This window comes from Chelon labrosus (genome assembly GCF_963514085.1).
Source record: "Chelon labrosus genome assembly, chromosome: 7".
NCBI lineage: Eukaryota > Metazoa > Chordata > Actinopteri > Mugiliformes > Mugilidae > Chelon > Chelon labrosus.
In genome coordinates this window covers 11,162,466-11,186,297 of record NC_140343.1, presented here as the reverse complement: position 1 = coordinate 11,186,297, position 23,832 = coordinate 11,162,466, and the positions used below count along the sequence as shown (strand labels likewise).

The 23,832-nt window shown below is 41.8% G+C and overlaps 1 protein-coding gene across 1 annotated transcript; it reads left to right on the top strand.

Moving 5' to 3' along the window:
* Positions 1-8,842: 8,842 nt before the first annotated feature.
* nmur1a (neuromedin U receptor 1a) lies at positions 8,843-16,428 on the top strand (the record flags this gene model as incomplete). The annotated part of the gene is made up of 3 exons (XM_084548997.1): positions 8,843-8,856; positions 12,995-13,941; positions 16,037-16,428. Exons 2-3 carry the CDS (start codon positions 13,017-13,019, stop codon positions 16,426-16,428), a joined length of 1,317 nt encoding a protein of 438 aa, XP_084405123.1. The 5' UTR covers positions 8,843-8,856; positions 12,995-13,016.
* Between the last annotated feature and the right edge of the window lie 7,404 nt (positions 16,429-23,832).

Genomic DNA, 23,832 nt, shown 5'->3' with positions numbered 1-23,832 from the left:
TCGTGAAGGAATTTGTTAAAAAAAGAGAATCTTTTGAATATAACCCATGCAGCGATGCTGAAAAACAATGGGAAACGTGTCTGAGGAAACGAATAGCAATAAAATAATAGAATAACCTAAATGTGAAGCATACCTTTGATATTAATACAGCACTCAGTCTGTTTGAATGAGGGTCTTTTTGCTTGACACTTCTTCACTTGGGGATATTTACACTATCTTCTTCGCAAAAAAATGTGCCAGCCCTGTCAGGATTTGGATTTGACAGCCTGTGCACAGCTTTCTTCAGGTCACCCCACGGATTTTCTGTAGAGTTCAGGTCTGTCCTCCAGCTAGGTCTTTCAGAAAATATTTTATCTTTTACGGTTGAAGCCGTTCTTTCGTCGATTCGGCCGCGTGCTTTGATCATTGTCGTGCTGAAAAGTGACAGTTTTCTTCACTTTCTGCTCTCCAGCAGACACACACACACACACCCCCCCCCCCCCACACACACACACACACACACACACACACACACACACAAAATAAATGGCCAAAATTGACTGGTACCTGGAGCTATTCACGATTCCCTACACCTTTACTGAAGCCCCAGCTCCAGGTGAAGAAAAGCAGCTCCCAAACATCATGCCGAGACCACAACAATTGACCATGGGCATGGCATGCTTTTGCTCAACTGATGAGTTGTTTCTGTGCCAAATGACTTTTGCTATTTGGACAAAAAAAAAAAAGTCAGTCTTGGTTTTATCCGATTGTTTCTGGCTACTGCTTTATTGTGTTTTTGTAATTTTTAGTCTTGCTTGGATGCTTGGATGCCTTGCCACCCAATCTCTTAGCCCAGAAAGATGAAGACATCTCGCATGGAAAGAACCTATATAAACATATAGGTTTTAATATAGGTTTTAAATATATGTGACATACATAAAATTGGCCGTTTTCATATATACGCATATATGCTATATATATGCAGCATATATGTTATCATATATGCTGCATATAGGTTTCATATATGCGCATATATCCTCATATAGGTTCTTTCCGTGTGGGTATATGAGGATATATGAAACCTATATGCAGTTTATCTGTGCATATATGCTGCATATATATAGCATATATGCAGCATATATGAAAACATATATGCTGCATATATATAGCATATATGCGTATATATGAAAACGGCCAATTTTATGTACAGTATGTCACATACATTCAAAACCTATATAGGTTCTTTCCGTGTGGGATGTGGGGAGCAACCAATACTTACCAGATAGAGCTCCCTTAATGTTGTGTCAGCATCCTGACATGCTCCCTGTCCAGTTTCCTCTTTGTCTTTTTATTAATCTTGAAAGGACACCGGTTCTTGGTCATGTCACTGATGTGCTTTATTTTCTCCACTTGCTCAATGGCTGTTTTCACCGATGTCTCTTGTATGACTGACGCCTTGTAAACTAGCCCTCACCTGAGAGATAGAGTTTGACAATGACATCCTGTTGATGCTTTGTAAGCTCCTGCAGTAGCCGACAATCCTTCAAGAATAGCAGGAGATTGAGTTGAAGTTAATGTTTGTTCACAACTCTGATCCTAACCCAAGGCATTTCAGCCAGTTTATATGTGAAGCAAGTTCATAAAATAACGGAGTTCACCAAAAGGACGTGCTGTCGCGGCCACACCAGGACGTGCTTAAAACAATAAATCTGACCAGCCAGCTCAGTGTGTCTCCCTCTCACCGCCTTTAGTATGTCACGAGGAACATTGTATTGTCTCCATATAGAAATCTGAATGGACGAATGAACGTTTCATTCATCCATCCCTGCTGGAACAAGGATAATGATTTATTTAATTGTACTGGCAGCAACTCCTGACTGTCAGGATCAATGTACATCTGTGGCTGCTGAACACCGATTAGAATTTAGCTCCAAAATTAGAACATGTGATACCCTGTTCTGACATTTTGCACTAATGACGCCACGTTTCTATCTGATTCTACACTATAATCTCCATTTTTCACATTTCCATTCTTTTGTTATCTAGCCCTGTCCTAGGCGTTATGGGCAAAGATATAAAGCAGCACTATATTATGTAGCGGACAATGTAGTGCTGATTAAAATGTAAAATATACATATACATATTCAAGATGATACCTTGTGTTGTTACAGTCTCTGATGTTCTGCTTAGATCTAGAACACAAAATGATATATTATTATACATTGTGTGTGTGTGCGGGCAAGAGAGCGAAAGGTCAGCGCGGCAGCTTGTTAACACGCACCGGCCTTGTCAGGCGCGGGGAGGCATCTGTTTGTGCAAAGATGTGTCACTCATGACGCAAATGCCGCGTGATACCTGCATGCAACTAAATTATTCATTTGCCTCTGTTACACCTGGATATGAGTTCATTAAAATAAGGCCCACGGCGACAATCGAATACGACAGTTTAAACAATGTTTACTAGCCCAAATATTAAAATGTAAATCCATTAAACAGACCCTGACGCTTAGAGGTGCTAGTCGTTGTAAAGAATTCACAGCAATAGGTCTAGTCTCTCAAAACTACTATAAGCCCAAAACAAAAAGTTGCGTGTTGACTGTAATTTAAGTGTTTGGACTATTATAGTGAACTTGCCTGTTGGTTGGTTGGTTGGTGGTGAGCGCCTAGGAGTTATCGTTGTGGCCTTGTCAGTTGTTTTTGTGAAAAGAACTTGAGACTCGAGAGCAGACTGCTAACTCCCAGCATGGCGGCTCTGCTTTTCAGTTCATTTACAAATTGTAAGCAGTTGGTTTCTGCACCTATAAATCTAAACCCTGCAGATTTCTATAACGCTGCGCTCTAGGTGAGTTTAAGCAACCTTTTTCAGTGGTTTGCATCAGACCGCGAAGGTTCGGGGTTCAAACCTGGTGTCCAGCTGGGGTTTTTCCTCTGCAGAGTTTGCATGTTCTCCCTGTGTCTGTGTGTGTGTTTCCTCTCAAATTTATGTCAGGTTCAATTTTGAATGGCAATGCTCTACGGGATAATGGGAGTTAAATCATACCCACCACCATGTATTTCTAATTAATTTCAGATTATAGTAAAAACGTACCTTTCCTTATTAGAGTGAACAAATCTGGACTTTTCTTGAATGGTGTCATTTGGTGAAACGTCAAGTTTGAAATGGGTTCCCCGTTCACAGATATCTTGTTCAAATAGTTCAGGGTTATGCATGAATTAAAGTTTATCAGGGAAAGTTCTGTTTCTTCTTTAGTTGGTTAACCAAAGGATTAATCGACTCATATCTCAGGACGTAGTAGATAGATTCATCAATTAAAAAAATAAAGTTTGCTAGAACAGCTGGAACAGATTTGAAGGAATCTGGCTGATGTACAGTTCAGTGAAGTGTAAGCTCTCTCACAAAACCCTCTCAGTCTGGGATCACGGCCTCTGGTTTCTGCATTTAACTAGTAAGAGACTGAAGAATTTCTTCATTCTTAAACAGCAGATCTTCCTATCCCAACCATTTCCATTTCTTATGGAGTAACTTTTCTCAACACTTCTTGACAGTTAGTCAAAAATTATTTTACAGGCTCTGAACACAGAATTGAGGAGCAATCACCAGGACAGTTTAATACCCTGAACCATCAACAAGTATCAGGCTGAACTGAATTATTTAATGTTAATAAGTTGGCTTAGAAAATGACAGCTTCTAGGTGGCAATATATCCTTTATGGAAGCAATATAATTACTATATTTCTTTCTTTTTATTTATTTTTTTTACTACAGGCTGCAGGTACAACAACACATTTCACTGTACATTGTACTATGTATAACTGTGCATGTGACAAATAAAAAATCTATCTATCTATCTATCTATCTATCTATCTAACTCTGACGGCTATACTATAAATACTGTAAACTTCTGCAGCTGAGAGGACTGGAACATATTATTTACCACCATGTCCTCCAGCATCCACCCCCAAAAAACTTGCCTCATCCACTCAGTTGTCCAAATTCCAAACTAACCTTCACCTGGTTTCCTCCCCTGGGAGGAATTGAGGAAACACAAGAGGACTTTATACTGGACTGAATGGACTTCACAGGGTCAACTAAACTGATTAGCAGTAAGTAAATGGTAAATGGCCTTGTTCTCATATAGCGCTTTTCCACCTATTGGTTCTCAAAGCGCTGTACAGTCATGGATGCATCTACCCATTCGCTCACACAAGCACACACACATTCACACAGGATATCATGGGATCTTTAGCGACAGCTTTTCATTGTCACCTTGCATCTGCCTCCTTCACTTTCAACAGCGCTTCTCTGAGGATAAGCGTGTGGCAAAGCCTTCAGTATGTTCCTTCTCATAGCAACAGAGCTGAGAGCGACGAGGGTCACGTGAGGACGCTTTTTCTGCGCGTTGCGAGACGTCGCTCTCACCAGGTAAGACGAGAGAAACAAAATCACAGAGAAGAAAGTAAGAGCAGATTAAGGAGGAGGTTGCTGACAGAGAGACAAACAACACAAGCTGCAAGCACAGAGGAAAACGGACTCTGATCACGTAACATTTTAATTACAGTGTTTCATCTGACACTGACACAGTAAAAGCCTATTTTCCAAACCTACCACATCCCTGCTATTTGATCAGTGTAAAATTATGCACTTTAAATGTACTGATTTAATGAGCTCCTATGTTCAACCTATTTATTAATGGCATTTAAAGGGACAGTCTCTCATCTGAAGGGAAAAGAAGGGGAAGACACTCAGTGTGAAAAGATGTGGGAAGCTGCTAGTCCAACTGATTTAGAGAAGAAAAAAAAAAACATTACTTGTAAATGTTGCAATCACAATGAGTTGTGCTGAAAGGGGTCAGGTTTAATGCTTTTTGTAGACCTGAAATAGAAAATCAAATTTGTGCTCAACAATTCAGTCATTCATTTTCTGTAACCGCTTGTTCCTGTGGAGGGTCGCGGGGGTGCTGGAGCCTATCCCAGCGGTCATTGAGCGAGAGGCGAGGTACACTCAGGACAGGTCGCCAGTCTATCACAGGGCTAACACAGAGAGACAGACAACCACACTCGCACCTACGGCCAATTTAGAATCACCAATTAACCTAACAAGCATTTCTTTGGACGGTGGGAGGAAGTCGGAGTACCCGGAGAGAACCCATGCAGACACAGGGAGAACATGCAAAATCCACACAGAAAGGCCCCAGATGGAATCAAACCCAGAACCTTCTTGCTGTGAGGCATCAGTGCTAACTACCACCACACCACTGTGTGCCGCCCGTGCTCAACAATTGCTGACAGAAAAATGTTTTTCAGTGTGTGAAAGAAGAAAAATACAGCAAAGTAAATGAAATATTTTTGTGTTGGTATAAGACATATTTTTGCGGTAGATACTGTACGGACAGTATGTCCTGGGCCTTTTCTAGTGCGAGGACACTGGGAACAGACCTAAGATGCAAACTGTTGGTGTTCTGCTGGGAGCAGCATCTGCAGATTGCGTGGGGAAGGGGCTCCCTGAGACAAGATACATGTCACCTGTCACGTTTGCCGATTTAATTTGGACACAAATCTCAAACACAAACCCGAAGCCAGTAGTTGTGGTTATAAAACCGGTTTATTGTAGAAAACAAGATGCTGGCAGGTCTGAAGCAGGTTGTGAGGTTTCCAGGGAGAACAGGGGAAGAGGTGCAGGGAAGATGGCAGGCGAACTGGTGGAGCTGGTGAGGATCTCAAGGAGATGGCGAAAAAACTGGTGAGTGGGTCGATCCGGGAGCTAAAGACAAAGAGACAAAAATGAGTATGCTACACTAGAAGGAATAGTTAGCGCATAAGCCAAGGCACTGTACCACTGAGGTAAGCAGACGATCTGGCGACGAGTGGAGGACTGAACCAGGATTATATTGACAAGGAGAGTAGGTGGCTGATGAGGCTCCATTGCTTGCAGGTGTGTTTGCAGGTGGCTCCAGTTCCGCCCAGCTCCAGAGAGAAACAGACAGAAGCAATCCAAAAAAGAAACATAGATCCTGACATCACCGGGATTTGCCTCGGGCCCTTACTTCCCAGCATTGATCAGTAAGCGAACTAACTCCACTCAGTAGAGTCTCTCCAACGCTGATTTAGTGGACTGAGCAATGCCTTCGAGCGCCAAGAACCCATTCATTTCTTTAATTGTGGTGGTTTCCTTTATCAGCCCACAAGCAAATCAAATGTTCCTGCTTCATTCACGGTATTTCTCCAGCGAGGAGGGCAATTACCGCTGTCTGTTCGAAAACCATTTAACTTTGCTTGTGCTGCATCGGGCAGGCAGGCATGCAGGTATGTTGATATGCTTTGTACGGACGTATGAATTTATCTGCTTGGTTCTGATGACTTCACCTCCCATCTCTTCTGCCTGTCCTCTCTCTTGTCGTGACGTTTCTTCCAATTAAAGGAAGTTTTCTCTTGCCATTGCCTTGCCTTCGGTGGTTGTCTGGCTTTGGATTCTGTAAAGCTTCTTGAGACGATTCAGTGTTACTGACATTATATAAATATATAAATCTTTAAGGTTTCAAATAAAATAAAAAGTCTGTTAAGTTACTATGTGTGGCCCAGTGAGGCAACAAATTTGGTGACTGATGAAAATAATTTCAGCCCTTGCATTTTGCATCCATCACTGTGATACACACCGATCACGTAAAACATTATGACCACCTTCCTAATATTGTTTAGGTCTCTCTTGTTTCTCCAAAACAGTTGTGACTCATCAGAGAATGGACATGAGCCTTCTGAGGGTGTCCTGTGGTGTCTGGCAACATAATATTATTAGTGGGGGCCTTTGGGTCCTATGGGTTGAGGGGAGGGGCCACTGTGGATCAGGCTTGTTCCAGTGGATCCCACAGATACAGTACTTGATCAGTTTGGGATCTAGAGAATTTGGAGGCTCCATTTCATGTTTTTTTGAGTTGTTCCTAAACTGTTTTTGTGTGTGTGCCTGTGTCAGGCTGCATCCTGCTGGGGATGGCTGCTGCCATCAAGGAGTGTCATTGCTATGGGGGTACCTGGTCTGGCCTAGGTGGGTGCTACATGTCTAAGTAACATCCACACGAATGCCAGGTTCAGAAGTTTCCCAGCAGAACACTGGATTGTCACAAGTTCATCAATGGTATTTGCTTCTGGACTGGGCTGAAGCATGTTATCTCTCATTACGATTATGAAAAACGAGAAAAACAGCCATTGTTTTTCCATACATCAGCAGACTAATTTGCTTAATCTTCATGAGTTTTAGACTGTTGTGGAAATTCACTTATCTGAAGAAACCATTCCAGTTAACCGAAAAAGGTCTTGGTACTAAAAGTTCTGGCCGCTTCGCGTGAAAACTTTGTGCTCAAAAATCTTTTATAAATGGCCTTTGGACAGGGTGATATTCTCAATCGTTGTGAGATAGTGGTGTTGTGCCAAGTTGCACCTGCTGACTTATCAGTGATGACCATCAATGTGCAGTGACGTGAAACTGCTCTACTGGGAAATCTTCCATAAGGTGGTAAATTAAGTGCAACCTACTCTTTCCTCTCAGCAGGATAAACCAGCTGTACATCACCCTCCAGCGCAGCACACATAGATTTGGCCACCTGCTGTGAATGCGCTTCCTCTTTATGGACCACTGCCACTGATTGAGACCAGTCAGTCAGCCCAAAATTAAAGGTGGGAGGTTTTCTTGATTATATGCTCGGTGCATGCATAGTCAGTGTGCGAGGTGTATCTCAAGTCCACCTGATTAACTTTGAACAATGCAGCTCGTTGCACAGGTCATCGATGAATCACTGAATCATAAACTCTCAAGGAATTTCTCAAAGACTAATCTGAATCCTGCTGCACGCATGTGTTGCTTTTGTCTGTCAAGAATCAAGAAAGGAAAATAATGTGTGCAGTTGCATAATGAGAGGAATAGAGAATAAGGAACACCGTACCAGCAGTGCATAAAAATCTCGATTAAAACTCGATTAAAACCCAGAAAGGCTCTCAGATAAAAGTATGTTTTAAGTAGAGTGGTAAAGGAGATAACAGAGTCAGAAGACCTGATCTCCTCGGACAGATCATTCCACAGCCATCGGGCCCTTACTGCAAACACCCTGTCCTCTTTTGTCTTCAGCCGGGCCACAACTGACAGCAGACCTCTGCCCGGGGATCTCAAAGTACGTGCCGGCCTTTATGGAGCTAAAAGGTCGGTGATGCAGCCTGAAGCACGGTCATGAAGGGCTTTTAAAAGTAATCGGTAAGATCTTAAAATCCATTCTTAACGTACAGGGAGCCAGTGGAGACCCGCTAAAACCGGAGTGATATGATCCCCATACAGCTACCACACCACGTCCGAGACATGTCAGCCTGCGTAAAGGGGAAGAATAAATTAAGCGCTGATTGCAGAGAGAGTGCAGCACTATGGGAGCCACGAGCAAAGCCTAACTCTCAGATGAACGTTCAAAGAAAACTCGTCTGCATGCGGAGCAAGAGAATTATGTGGCAAAACAATACAGTACATCTACAGGCTGGAAGACTGAAAGCTCAACACGGACTTGTGATGGTTTTTCCACTTCTCTGCATTTAGGGGTCTTTGTGCGAAAAGCACATCATGGTAATGACATGGCGCGTGCACGCACTCAGATGTGGTCCGCATGTTCATGTGTGAGGGGGTTTAGGTGAGGGAGGATGACAGGAAAAAAGAGAGAGAGAGAGAGAGAGAGTGTGTGTGTGTGCGTGTACTGTATGCACGTATGTGTGTGATTGCGAGGTTGTGAGGCTTGAGGAGAGAGCGACAGACCAGGAGGAGAGTGGACTCAGAGAGCAGCACATTGTTCACACTCGAGACACTAATCTGGGTTTACACCAAGGAATAACGCCAAGACAGACACTGGAGGTAAGAAGATTTTTAATCTCTTGAAAGCCGGGTATTCAGGGATAAATCACAGTACGTATATAATTACTGCTAAGTGCCTCAAAAATGTAGAGAACGCAGAAAACTCACGGGTATCATCAAGTAATCCACCTATTTACTCCCTTTTGTCGGTGCTAATGTTATTTTTGACACTTTTTAAAGTAATTCTTGTGCTAAACTGATGACATGAACGTCATAACTATATGAAACAATACACTATGTGCATACTGATTAGTTACATTCTATTACAGCAACATGTACAACAATCTTTACTGCACATGCCTGGAGATTTCGCTTACTTTAATACCTGTGCATGGAGCAGGCTACCACCCCGGGGGCCGTAATTTAATTTTTTGGTTAGCCTGTTGCCTTCATCTATCTAAGTAGTGTCTTTCTTTTAAAGGCAACGGCTAACTGAATGTGACTGGATTACAAGGGAAACCTAATTTGAGAATCTGCCTAAATTAAACATTAAAAAAAAAAAAAACATAAAAAGTAAGTGAGGCTAAAATGTGAGTGAATAAAAGACAAGATGCGTTTCAAAAGAAAATCTCGGAGGAAGGATGAAGTCATAAAAGATGCAACATTCTCGTACAGAACGGAGAGTGAGATGGATTTTGTGTTGTCGGTGCTTGAAGTGGCTCCACATCATCTGAGTGATCGCTTCAGATGAGTTGATGAGAGGAGCCTGAGAAATTCCTCTGTTCGGGGTTTTTACGCAACTCTTGAGAAACCCGCACATAATTCATTTGTTCGAACCCACTCCAGCTCGTCTCTGAGGAGCGTGGCAGCGGCATGTTGGCGTTAGTGGTGCGCTACGTTATTTTAGTCTCTTGACTTTCCTCAAAGACGGCTTCATGTGACAGCAACGTGTGATTTGGATTATTCATGGCATCATGCCTCAGAAAAGAATACAGATGTGGGCACTCTGGGGACAAAAAAAACTGTAACATACGATAAAGGCTGACAGAAGATGATGGATTCCTTTCTTGATGTGATGAGTAAACAGGCTGGTTCTGTATATTTGCATAGCAGTGAAACCTTCTTTGACCGATTTCATTACTACACTGACCTCGACTCACGACGTCAAAAGCAGAGGACGAGTTTCCCCCCCTTGAGATCAATAATATATAATCTTACCTTGAAGATTTCCATCAGTGGCCGACCGGTGATCAAATGTGACAGTTTCATAGGCTTTCCGAGAAAGCCGCTGTCTTCTATTAGTTTTAGGACAAAGCGTGTTGTGACTTTGTTTCACTCATTTTAGGTAAAAACAAGCCGTGACTCTCGGGCAAGCATGGCAATTATCTAATGCCAGAGAAAATAAACTAGTGCGCTCATATTTAATTATTTATCACTTTATATGGAAGACCAGTTTGAGCATTATTTAATATGCATATAATAAAACTAAAATGATTTTGTTACTCATGAAGTAGAAAATTATAGATACATAATTTGCAAAAAGGCCAGGAGGAATATGTGCGTCTTTTTCTGTTGATCCTGTATGCAGATTTCTACGGATAGAGATGGATCTGTAATTATTTAAAGCACACATGGAACATCGAAAGTCCACAGATTATTTTTCACGTCTCATTATACACCTCAAACTTGTCTTTGTAAGCCGTAGGAAATGCTAATGTGATAAAACGTTCCACATTCTGATGGACCAGATAACACAGCAACTCAAATGGAGATAGAAAAGACCTCTGACTTCGTCTTCGATATGTAGCCGACAACAAAGCCTTTCCTGTCATTCTCATTACCCACCTCTCGCTTGTAATAAAAAAAGAAAAGAAAGCATAAACGTGCCATCTTATGTCCAGTTCAGAAATGTATATCCAGTTGACTGACCAGTTCGATTTACTCCTGAATCAACTCACATGTGAAAGAAGAATATATCTTTTCATGCCTTTTGAAGTCCCCCTGTCAAGAATCAGTTCTCCTTTATGCAATTAAACTTCTAACAAGCCAATAAAACATCAAAAATGCTTGTTTTGAAATCATCATCTGATGCAAGACTTTCATCTTATCTATACAGTCACCTTATCTAGCCTAAGAGGCTATAAAATCCCATGTGCATAAATCTTTAGAGACGTTGGAAGTACTGGTCAAAGGAACGTATTTGGTCACAATAACGTTTCTAGGTGGATTTTGTAGCCTCCTAGATAAGATGAAAGCTTGATGATCATTTTAAATCAAGCATCTTTGATATTTTATTGCCTTGTATGCAGTGTTGTGTATGAATGGGGATGAATGGGCAGGTCAGTCAGAGATTCTACTGAACAAGAATAGCTCAAAGCTGCTCTTTTAAAACAAAAAATGAACGTTCATTTTGGAGTCTATGAACCAGTTCACTTTTATCTGTGTGAACTGAACTTTGAACTAGTTCTAGTTTGGTGTGAACTTGCACAACACTGCTTGTGTGGAGTCTAATGGCATAAAGGAAAACCGGGTGAACGTGCAACCGTTCGAATGAATTCGAGCACAGTGCCATTCATTATGCATGATGTTGTGTATATTATGTATTATACATATTCACACAGAGAACGGCGGCCCCACCACGATCGCCGACATCCCACGCTCCACCCACTGAGCTTCAATAATAGCTATAATGATAACAGTACCCCTCCAACCAACGGCACCGCTGGCCTAATTTTACTGAAACACTTCCGCAATTAGGACAATACAAAGAGATGCTAAATACTGTAGATGAAAGGATTTGCTCTTGCGATACGCCTCAAAATACGCCAACAAATGCTATAAAAAGACCCAAACTAACAAAGAATTCTTAATACCGCAAGTGTTATATGCCTGATTCCTTTGTCTGGTAGAGCTCCATTATCATGCACACTTATTAAACATACAAACAGTGAGAAATAACATGTGTTACTAATCCCCATTAAATGTTCTGAAGTGCTGAAGCGAGGGCAACTAGATTTAGTAGCTTCTTGAAGACATTTCACTTCTCAAACAAAAGGCTTCAGCCCAAAGTCCACTTGCCTCAGTTTTAGCACTTGCAACATGGATGATGGAGAATCTTTTAAGTCGTAAAACATAACTATACATTTTTATCGCCTTATTTGGCCACTTGGGAGGCTAGGGCAACGACCTGCAAACGCAATATAAACATGAAGCGACAGTAGTATTCGTTCGGATTAATACACACCTTCAGGACTGTTCTCATTTCCACTACATCCTGAGAAAAAAAATCACTGTGTTCACCAGCTAGTCACCAACTTTGTTCCGGCTGAACATCGCACAGAGTGTTAAAAAGACAAAAAAAAAAAAAAACTGCCTGCTGTGGCTGCAAATGGAGCAGAGACAGGAGTGTGCCAAGTGTAAACCAAAATCGTAAAGTTACAAACCAGAAAAACTAATCATGAGTGAGTGCCGCTTACATACAGCCAGCAGCACAGAACCAGCCTTTTGCTTGGAAAAGTTTTAGTCTCCATTCTCCAGCTCTTCTTATAGCATATTGGTTCGTTCCTCTGCATCTTAGAAAGCGGTGGCTGGCAAAGCACTGGCAAAACGATCTCTCCGATGATGATTGCTCACGAATTAGTTTCCAAACGATTCAGCATATTTGAGTCCACTGAAGCACCAGCGCCTCTGAGCTCTTGTGTGTGGGCAGAAAACAGATGGCCCGTTCATGCTGATTCAATCATCCAGTCTTCTGTTCACTGTCAGAAAACTCATCGGCAGAAACGGCAGTAATAGCTAATCTAATAAAGAGTTTGGGGAATTGGTGGATTGATGGAGAAGGATGGATGTGAATCAGCTCCTTCCTTGTTCACTGACGACACAGGCACAAGCGCAATGGCCCACAAATCTTTACTCTCGTTTGCAAATTCAAGTTGGTAACACTTCATTACTCCATGTTTACAGTGACAAGCTACTGAGTTGTTGACTGAAGGACTCACAATTAGTTTCTCATTTAGCAAACCATTCATATATTCTCAATAACTAGCCGTTACATAATAATTGATTGATGTTCTTCAGCAATGCTTTATTAATTTGGATTGAGTCAGCACTGTATGAAATTTCCATGCTTGTATTATAAAGTGCTGTCGGTGGCGTTTAATGTGGCTCATTAGTGTTTCCTCTAACTTTTTCAACATAGAGAACCTGACTACATCAGCAAGATGTCGGCTTATAACTGCTCTCTGTACGTAACCGGCGAAAAGGGAGAGTGGCTCTGTCCTGCACAAGAAAGGTGTTCCAATGTGACCCTTGGCCTTGGCGTGAACAGCAGCCACGCTGACCTGGACGATGCGTGTCTGACGGAGGAAGGGTACCTCGAAAAGTACCTGGGTCCCCGTCGATCATCGGTGTTCCTGCCCATCTGCCTCATCTATCTGGTCATCTTCTTAGTAGGCGTCTTGGGGAATGTGCTGACGTGCACCGTCATTGCGCGCAACAAAGTCATGTGGACGCCGACGAACTACTACCTATTCAGCTTGGCCGTGTCAGACCTGTTGGTGCTGCTGCTTGGCATGCCGTTAGAGCTGTATGAGCTGTGGCAAAACTACCCCTTTCTCCTGGGGAAGGCAGGCTGCTACTTCAAAACCTTCATATTCGAGACAGTGTGCTTGGCGTCCATCCTCAACGTGACGGCTCTGAGCCTGGAACGTTACATTGCCGTGGTGCACCCACTCCGAGCGAAGTATGTTGTGACACGAACCCACGCCAAGCGAGTCATTCTCACGGTGTGGGGGGTGTCGGTGTTGTGCGCGGTTCCCAACACAAGTCTGCACGGGATCTTTATTCTCCAAAGCCGCTCCACAGGCCCATCTGGTAACGTAAGTGTGGAGATTCCCGATTCGGCCATCTGTACGCTGGTGAAGCCGCGCTGGATGTACAACCTGACCATTCAGGTGACCACCTTGCTATTTTTCGTCCTGCCCATGCTCACAATCAGCGTGCTCTACATGCTCATCGGGCTGCAGCTGAAACATGAAAAGATGCGGCAAGCAATGGAGGCAAAGTCGGGTTTTGGACAGGACAGCTTCTGTAACATCCGCACACAGCAGCAGAAGGCTCGCCGCCGGCAAGTCACTAAAATGTTGTGTAAGTATACTGATCTGTTAAAGTCGTAACTTTTCTAATCTTAGAAAATATTCTTATCTCAACTCACCTCTAAGGAAAGCCGCGATGTTTAGAGCCCAATGGAGGCATCAGAGTTAGGATGAACACTCTTATTTGTAAGACAAGGAAAGTTGGTGTAATCCTAAAGTGCTACTCATGATTTGCAACTTGATATTGTAAATGGGCTTGTTTTTATATAGCACTTTTCTACCTATTGGTTCTCAAAGCGCTTTACAGCCACAGACACATCTACCCATCCGCTCACACAACCACACACACATTCACACACCAGTCCCACGCACTGGGAGCAACTGGGGTTTCAGTGTCTTGGACACTTCGGCATGTTATTAAAATCCAAATCTTTGTGGCATCAAATTTCCCCCAAACATATTTCTTCTGATGCTTAACCGTTGCTTGTGACGACATTTGATCATTCGACTATTGAAGAATACAATATTATGAAATTTGATAAATGTTCCCATTTTTTGAAGACAGTACATTTCTGTTGGCAGCATATTTTGTGTCTGCAGGATGCACACCAATCAGGCATAACATTATGACCACTGACAGAAGACGTAAGTAACATTGACAATATTGTGACAATACAATGTTCTGCTGGGAAACTTTTGGACCTGGCATGCGTGTGGATGTTACTTAGACATGTAGCACCCACCTAGACCAGACCAGGCACCCCCACCCCATAGCAATGACACTCCTTGATGGCAGGCTGCTGCCATCATCCCCAGCAGGATGCAGCCTGACACAGGTATGAAGACACAACTGGTTTGCACCGGCTGAACAGATATTAGCTGTAATATTAGTTCTCTATAAAAGGCACAGACATATTCAGTGTCATGTGTTTTGTCAATGTCATATAACTTTATGACAGAGCCCACATGTGCATCTGTATTAAAAGCATAACGTAGAGGTGAATGTCTTTCATGTTGCAAAGGCATAAACTGGATCCTTTACCTTATCTTTATATAATGAATTGGCACTGATTGAATAGCTCTCAGACGTTGTACACGGGCAGATTTCCTTGAATCACTCAAATGAATAGCCCACTTGTAAATGTAAAATGAAGGAATGAAAGAAAATTATAAGTATAGTGCTCCATAAAGAAACTACAAGGTTCCTAATCAGGTTATCTACTTTTAAAAGGGTCAGAGGATTCATCGATAAGTGTAAAAGGTTGAAAACCTAAATGTCAGAGAAGCACAAAGTAAGCGGCTCATGTGCCCACTGTCCATAAAAGTCAATCATTTTTATACACTATGGTACCGCATGACATTAAAAACACTTCATAACTCCATACATTAACATTTACAGTAATGCCACACGTCTAATGTTTCACACACGATATTCTACAGCGGCACCTCCCGTCATACAGTCCGACACGCCACACTCCTAGATATTGACCCGGTCATCATATAACGTGTGCGGTGCATTTCTCCAGTTAGCTCCAGAAAGGAATAGCAGGTCTGTACAAAGGCAATAGCTGCAGACTTTTTGTAGAGTAAGACATTGAAATGACAAGGTCCGCTAATGTACGAGAGAGTTGCCTAGGAAACCGGAGCCTGGTTGTGGTTGCAGCGGGCGAATCTCTTCATGAGTGCACAAGGATCAACTGACCAATAGCAAAGCTCGTCGACAGCACTCAAGAAAGATAACAGGCACCCCACCTGGTGTTCTCAAATTTTTAACAAAAAAACTGGTCGGGCTGTAAGAATATACTGTATGCATGTCTTTATCATTAGTGGATTCTTTTACTGCAGTATTAATATACTGAGCAATTGTAAATATTGCAATAGTCAGACCAAATTACGTCTCACCCAAGCAAAATGCACAATTAACTTTAAAACCTCCTCTTTTAAATCTGTAAAAACCCCGATGTGCAGAGCTAAATCAGCTGCCGAGAGTTCAGGACAAATATGTGGATATTATACCACTGGCACACATCCCCAAGAGGGACAGTTTAATTGAGAGCAGGGAGAACATGCTGGCTACATCAATCAGTGCATTGCTATTAAGACCCTCCCCGTGCACCTTTCTCCCTTTTTCTCTTGCTATTTTCCAGTTGTTTTAGTCGTGGTTTTTGCCATCTGCTGGGCCCCGTTTCACACCGACCGTCTCATGTGGAGCTTCATCACCGACTGGACGGACGACCACCGGGAAATCTTCCAGTACGTGCACATCATCTCTGGAGTGTTCTTCTACCTCAGCTCAGCGGTCAACCCCATCCTGTACAACCTCATGTCCACGCGCTTTAGGGAGATGTTCAAGGAGGTAATGTGCCATCGGCCGCATCACATCGCTCCGAGAAAACACTCGCTCAGTGTCACCCGGGTGACGCTTCGCAGCACCCTGAGTGACGCACCGCTCGGCAACGGAGCGGCTGTTGTCGAAGCCAAGGCGGATAATGGAGAAATGAGAACAAAAGAAGAGACCAGTTTTACATGTCTGAATTGAGACTTGCAGGTTATGTCAGAGGGAACGTATTGTGGGCAGGGTAGCATGGTGTTTAGAGAGGCCGCTTTGGTCTGAGTCAGTGTATCCATCAAGTGGCATCAACATCCAGTTCGAAGAGGTGTGTATCAGCAAAATCCCTAATCCCTCTTAGTGGAAGAGCAAAAGAAAAAAAAAAGAAAAAGAAAGGCACTTCTCCTGAAATAGTCTGCAGCGTTGAAACCTTAACACCTGACTGTAAATCACAGACACGAGATGAACTATTCTAAAAACACATGGGAAGGTGTTCATACACCCTTAAAGCTATGACATATGCCAGAATGACCCCTACATTTTCTCAGATTGAACAATATCCAGCGTGTAAAAAACAAAGCCTGGCTGGTTTTAAGACGCTGGAACCAAGAAAGAAGCAGAAGCCTTAGTTTGTCATGTAGAGTAAGAATAATGTAAAAACAATGGATGATGTCTTCAAGCAACAGTTTCTCTGCATTCTGACTCATTTTGATTGTACACTGGCTCGTATTAAAGAGAAGACTGTGTGCACTGAAACCAACATCTGCACTGTAGCTGCACTTCTTATTCACTAAACCTTGCCTCCAATGCAGTTGATGCCATTACTGTATTATCATTTTATTTCTAAAGGAGGCAGAGACGGAACTAAACCTTCTAACAGACAGGAGCAGGAGGCAGAGGAGAAGCTAAGGAGGGAGAGAGAGAAGCCACTGCTGTCTGCTAACCCAGTCAACCTGAGACAGCACACTAGGCATTACATTAGAAAGGGACTTTGCAAAACTGGTGAGAAAAATCTATGTCACAGTTTGAAATCAAAGAGACCTTTAGGGAGAAATGTGAGCTCAGATAAATCCGTGGAAAAGCAGCGTCACGCTGCGTGTTGGCAACAAGAAGAAGTGACATAAAATGCTCCTGACAACATCAGGCGTCCACACATGTCACCGTCAATGCCTCCTTGTCTAGACGGTAGAATTCCGGGTTTGTATTAAGTTTGTATTTGCTGCACACGCAGTTTATATGACCACTCCATCACTTTATGGTCACTGATAGGCTGCGTTTAAGTAAGCATCGCTACTCTAACCTGCATCCAAGATGCATTTAATGCACCGGAGGTCACTGCTCAGCCGGTTATATCGTGTTGCTTTAAAGGCGAACTACTGTTTTTTACAACCTGGACCTTATTTCTGGCGTAAAATATGATCGTTTATTCACCCATATAACTTTGGTGTTATTTTTTGTCATTCGGAACATATTTACATCTGCATATATCCATATAGCGGGAGTGACTGGGGCACCGAAACGCAGCCTCTAAATAACGCATCATCTTCCGCGAAACTCGTTCATTTCACCGATATTTTGTTATGATACACTAGTGCTATTCCCCATTGAGTCCGGAGTTACCTGTTATCATCATCCGGGGTCTGTAGATTGACCTACTAACCTCTGACCTGGATGATGTCATCTCTGAGTTTGCTACTGCTAGTTTTTTGCAACATGACTGAATATTTTTCAGATTCTGAGGTTGTGGATGACGACTTTGTTTATAATGGACGTCCTTACCATTTTGAGCCAGAGTATACGGATGAAGGGAGGATGCATAAGAAAGGAGGATGCAGAGAGGAGGAACAGCTGGCCAAAGGACAACAAACCGCTGCATGTGAATAGATAACAGGTAACTCCAGACTCAACAGGTAATAGCACTAGCGTATGGTAACAATATTGGGGAAATGAATGAGTTTCACGGCAGATAATGCGTTATTTAGAGGCCGCGTTTCGGTGCCCCAGTCACTCCCATTATATGGATATTCGCAGATCTAAATATTGTCCAAATGACAAAAAATGACACCAAAGTTATATGGGTGAGTAAACGATTGTATTTTATGCCAGAAATAAGGTCCAGGTTGTAAAAACAGTAGTTCCCCTTTAACAGAAGACTTTATTTAGGCAATAAGAACAATAAAAGGTCAGAGTTACAACTAGAGCAACAGTGTAAAACGCATGACAAAAACTGGCAAATGTGTAAAAATATGAATAAAAACACACCATAGTTATCATTGTGGATAAACATGATGGCATTGTGAATGTTTTATTGTTGTCATTATCTTACACGCAAGAGGTAAATTGCACCACATGTACAGTCATTATTTACTTTTCTCAATCTGAAATTGCTGTGCTTAGTTAACAAAATGTGTTTGTGCTAGACAGCGTAATGCTTCTTAGAGTTAGGCGGTGTAGAAGTGTTCTGTACTTGTTGCTTTTTTTGTTTCAAAGTTATGAATATGTGACTAGTCTAGTCTTTCCAGTGGATTTTGTTGAATATATAACAGGTATGACGTTGTTTAAACAGAAACAGATTGTACACTTGTTAGAAAACAGATTTCAGATCATTTTACGTTGTGTCAAGAATGCAGGGTTTTTTGGTATCAAGCAGGAAATGTTCCCTTCAATACTTTACCTATGGTACACGATGAAAAGAGAGTCTACAATAAACCATTAAAACTATTTCCTCTGTGTCTTATGGCTCAACCATTACTTTTTGTTTTTCTTTGCTTTCCCCCACAGCTCAACGAGTTCAACTGTCTTGTGTCAAGAAGGTTAATTTAAAAGACATCCACTTCAAACTTCAGACCAACTAATCAATACATCTTTGCACTGAAGAAGTGGCTGAAAGTCACTTGGAACTTTGTTGGGAGAAAAAAACAAACGCCATGAATAGCAAACGTTCACAAAATTAGAGGCACACTAGAAAATGTATGAACAGTTTGACTGATGGAGGGTCGTTCACTTGGTCTCAGCACTGCTCAAATTATGTTGTTTGTCATAGTGGATTTTTAGTGTGTCCCCCAAAATCAGACAAAAGTATGGTTTTAAAAGACTGTCGTAGTAGACAATATAATTGTATGACACGACAACATAATTGGAAATATTCTCCCTATCTTGCTTTGTTATTCAAGCCATTTGTGCTGACGGTCAGAAGTCCGCTGAAGCCTTTTGTCACATGTGACATATATTCACGGGTATTTACTAAGAGGGTCTATTTTTAAAGATGAAGTTACACAATGCAGGCACAATGTTATGGATGCACCTCTTTTCCCGTCCATTGATCTTGTTATTTCCACAGGCATTACGACCACCATCATCACCAGTATGTGCTAGCAACCACAAGATATTCTGGAACAGCTGCAATTTTGGTGTTTTCTTCCTTGAGTTCAATGACCTTACCTGTACAAAGGTCAAGGCCTGTTTATACATGTAGTGCTGTGTATTGTGTATCAGGTCACCTCTAGAGGTAATTTGCGTGATAATGAAAGTTGTCATGTGATTTTCTATCCCAACGGCTGCTTAAATGTATGTAAGCGGTGCTCAAAACAGCAGCACTGGCAAAAAAGGGAAACAAGAAGTGCATTAATGCATTATAATGTACCTATTTTATTTGCGTTATTAGTATTTCTTAGTTATTTAAAAAATGATTTAAACAAATCTATATTTAAAAAAAATAAAATAAAATTGGGTCCCCACAGTCTGAAACCCTGAAATCAAGCACTAAATAGTACTGGTAATAAACTTGTCACTGGTATCACACATGCCAGGGATACTGTTGCTATAACAGATCTTCTAGCTTTTCATTAAAAAGCTATTAAGGCAACATTTCTGTTGAAGGTCCAAATATACGTAGGGGGCGTTACATTTAAGTACCCCGCCTAATGGTGCCAAACCCTGTTTTTGTTTATGATTGTTTTCCAAAGCAGCGCTAAAGAATGTCAGATCAAAAATATTAAGAGAACAATGATGACAGAGTACTGCACTGAAGCACACATGTAGAGTTCTTCTCTCGCTAGGGCGGAGAAGCAAGCGGAATTAGAAAATGAAAACCTGCAGCGTTTCCTCCGGCTATTTTGTGACTGTCACAGTGGGTGGACAGCAAACACACTCTGGAGATATGGACTAATTTAATCCCAGTAGAACACAGCGTTCAGTAAGGAGGAGGCATCTTGTCGCTTGTCCACACAAGCTGACAGGACTGCCCTTTAATGTTAGCTGCCACTCCTTAGAATGAAAACGAGGAAAAGATTGCATTGAATATCCTTGTTAAATCTGACTATTTTTACATTACATTATATTGCAGCTGTAAAGAGAATAGCTGTTGTCAGAGGTAGACAACTCAAATTCACAATATTCAGTAGCTGAGTAGCAATGTTTCACTCTCACTGTAAATTTCTGCCTAATGCATAGACTGTATATAAATATGGACAATGTGCCCCCACTTTCTTGCACTGGCCAAACTGATACTATTTTCCTGGGGATACAGGCAACTCCATCTTGCGACTTTGGAGCCAGACTCTGTGGTACGATCTTGGAGTGGAGCCACGTGGAGCTGTGATATCGACGACCCGCCCACACTTCCTCCAGACTTAATCGCGTTATCTTTTAATTAATACTGCGCTCTGCTCTACCTCCACCAGTTACAAAGAAATGTTGGATTATATACTGTACTTATATATTTATTTATGTTTTCCAGCTCTCACTGTCCTACGGGACGGCTTCACAGAGTGGTTGGCATGGCAACTTGTAGTGATCATCATGTCACATCCTGTTTCTAAAGTATAGCATCAAATAACTAACTAAAATGAAACTTCTAAGAAAAATGGACACTTAAGTGTACATGAGCATTGCATTAACTACGTAAAATGACTAAAACCATCCTTGAAAAAAATTATTTTGACATGTACTTTAGAGTTTTAATTTGGCCCAAGTCCCATCCACTAATATGGAGGGGGTGGAGGGGTGCTTTGGCTTCACTCTTGAGGAGCTGTTCCACCGTCTATCTTTATACGTTCCATTGCCTATTGCAAGACGTACAATAGCTTTATTGTGGGCACTAAATTTTAAAACAAATTTTAAACTGGAGGCTACCGATGGCCACTAAACATCTAAATGTCACAAAGAGGTGGTCTGCATTCTGGCTCTGGAGAAAACTACTGCAAGGAGGACACTAACTAGCATGAAACCTGCGTTCTCTTATGAAGAGTCCTCGTCGTGCAAGAAAAGGAGGTCAGTCAGCATTTGAGTGAGTAAGTATTGAATTCACCGTGTTCAGTCGTGACCCCCGTTGGCTGGTTACACATTAACTAAAGTGTTACTTAATATTAAATGAACTTGACTGATGGGGAAGATATATATCAGTAGTCTGTTTCTTTTCAAAGCCCAAAAAAAGGTAGCTGGTAAAAACAAAAAAATAGACTTAATCCACTGGGCAAGTTATTTCTTAAATAAAAATTAAAGGTTACAGAGTAAAACTTTATATATCTCTTTTTTTTCATTTTATAATTACTAGAAACCAAAGTTTAAATGTGAGTTTGTCTTGCAGACTGAACCCTTGTGGGCTTTGACAAAAAGCAGTGTGACTGTAACTGCTCAGTCTATTATAAATAACCCAAGGACTGGCTGCGAGGCAGTGAAATGTCAGTCAATGAATGCCAACATCTTTACCTTTTAATCTATCAATCTACCAAGACAAGTAACAACACTGGAAGTTGGAAGCAGACACTGGGAGTTTAGAGTGATACGACTGCTTCACTTAGACAATATACATCAATCAGGCATAACATTATGACCATCTTCATAATATTGTCTCCCTTGTCCCTCCAAAACAGTTGTGACTCATCAGAGAATGGACATGGGCCTTCTGAGGGTGTCCTGTGGTGTCTGGCAACAGAATGTTGTTAGTGGGGGCCTTTGGGTCCTATGGGTTGAGGGAAGGGGCCTCTGTGGATCAGGTTTGTTCCTGTGCATCCCATAGATCCTTGATCAGTTTGAGGGATCTAGTGAATCTGGAGTTTCCCAGCAGAACATTGCATTGTCACTAGATGGTCAATGTTATTTACTTCTCCTGACAGTGGTTTTAATGTTGTGGCTGATCAGTGTAATGTTATGATAGGAAGGTAATAGGTTGATGGCACCCAGTGGCGGGCCGTGCATTTTCCACCTAGGCCTTTAATGCCCTGCAACCTTATTCAAAACACCTCTTGATATAACCGTTATGAAGCCACTGCTATAGAAACCATCAACAACATAGGACACGCAATAAAACAGGACGTTGCATCGTGTCTCATATAGCGAGATGAATGCCATTACTAAAGCAAGAAAGTCACTTAAAACAATTCAAAAAGTCTCCTCTCACTCACTGCAGCCACCGCTGTGCTACAGCTGTGCACCAACGCCTGTCAACCAAGGGTAGCGCTCATAGTCACTATCCTGAAAGCTTTCCCCGGCTGGGTCAGGCTAACTAGCTCCAGGGTTGGGCGGCCCTTCCTCACAATATCCAGCTTTTCCTTTAAAGTCCGCAGGTAGATATCTTTGACTCCAGTAACGCATGATGGCTGAAATATGATTGATAAAAGCTCTAAGGCAAAGTTACACTGGCAGAAGCACCACAGATGAGAGACAGACATAAAATTAAAAGAATAGGCTATTGAGAAATATTTAATAAGATTAATGGGAAAATATTAAAATGTAAGTCAGTGATTTTGATAAAGTTTAGGCCAGCAAAGAAGGTCTGGGCTCATCATGTAAGTATGTAGTATTAAAACAAACTACTTAAATTACAACGATATTTATAAAAAGAGTTTTATGAACTTTTAACAAACTTGATGGAGCTTGTTGAAAATGTTCCAACGTATCCTGCTTATCTCGAAACTGTATTAATTAACACAGGGGAAGAGGTCAAGTTGTAATTATACTTTTCCAAAGATACTTATCAACATCAACAAATTGATTGATTTATCGACCGCCCGTCGGCTGTGAACTTCGTCATAACCGAATAAATCAGATTACAGCATAACGGCAGCTTCAGCCAAAGGTTGAGCCGTCACACAAACACAACACAGGCACACACAGGTTTTGAGTGCTAATATTAATCAGCTGTTGCGGAAACACTAATGGCCAAATTTTCACTAATTGAGATAGAAGGAGAGTTTGCTTTTGCACTTGAGCAAAATCTGGGTGCTATGTCGAACACAGGCACAAGTAAAGCAACTGCCTTTTGCAGACACGTGTGCAACTGCATAGTGCCCCTTCTAGGTGTTCTCGGCGTTAAATCACAAGTGAATCTAGTAACTGGTTCTCAGTCCAATATCCATAGCAATGACACCCATACAGGAGGTGTATTGAGACATAAAGCATGTGACAACAGAGGTGATGGACTGGCATGTAACCTGATGTTTGTTTCCTGTCACATACCTGCAAGTAACGTCCAACATCTTATTAACCGTACACATGATCTTTTTCTTACCCTGAAGAACAAGAATGGCATACTGACGATTCACATCACGACTCTGATGTGATCAACTTTCCAGTATCGTGCTATTTGCGTCATTTAATTTATCCCACGTTGCT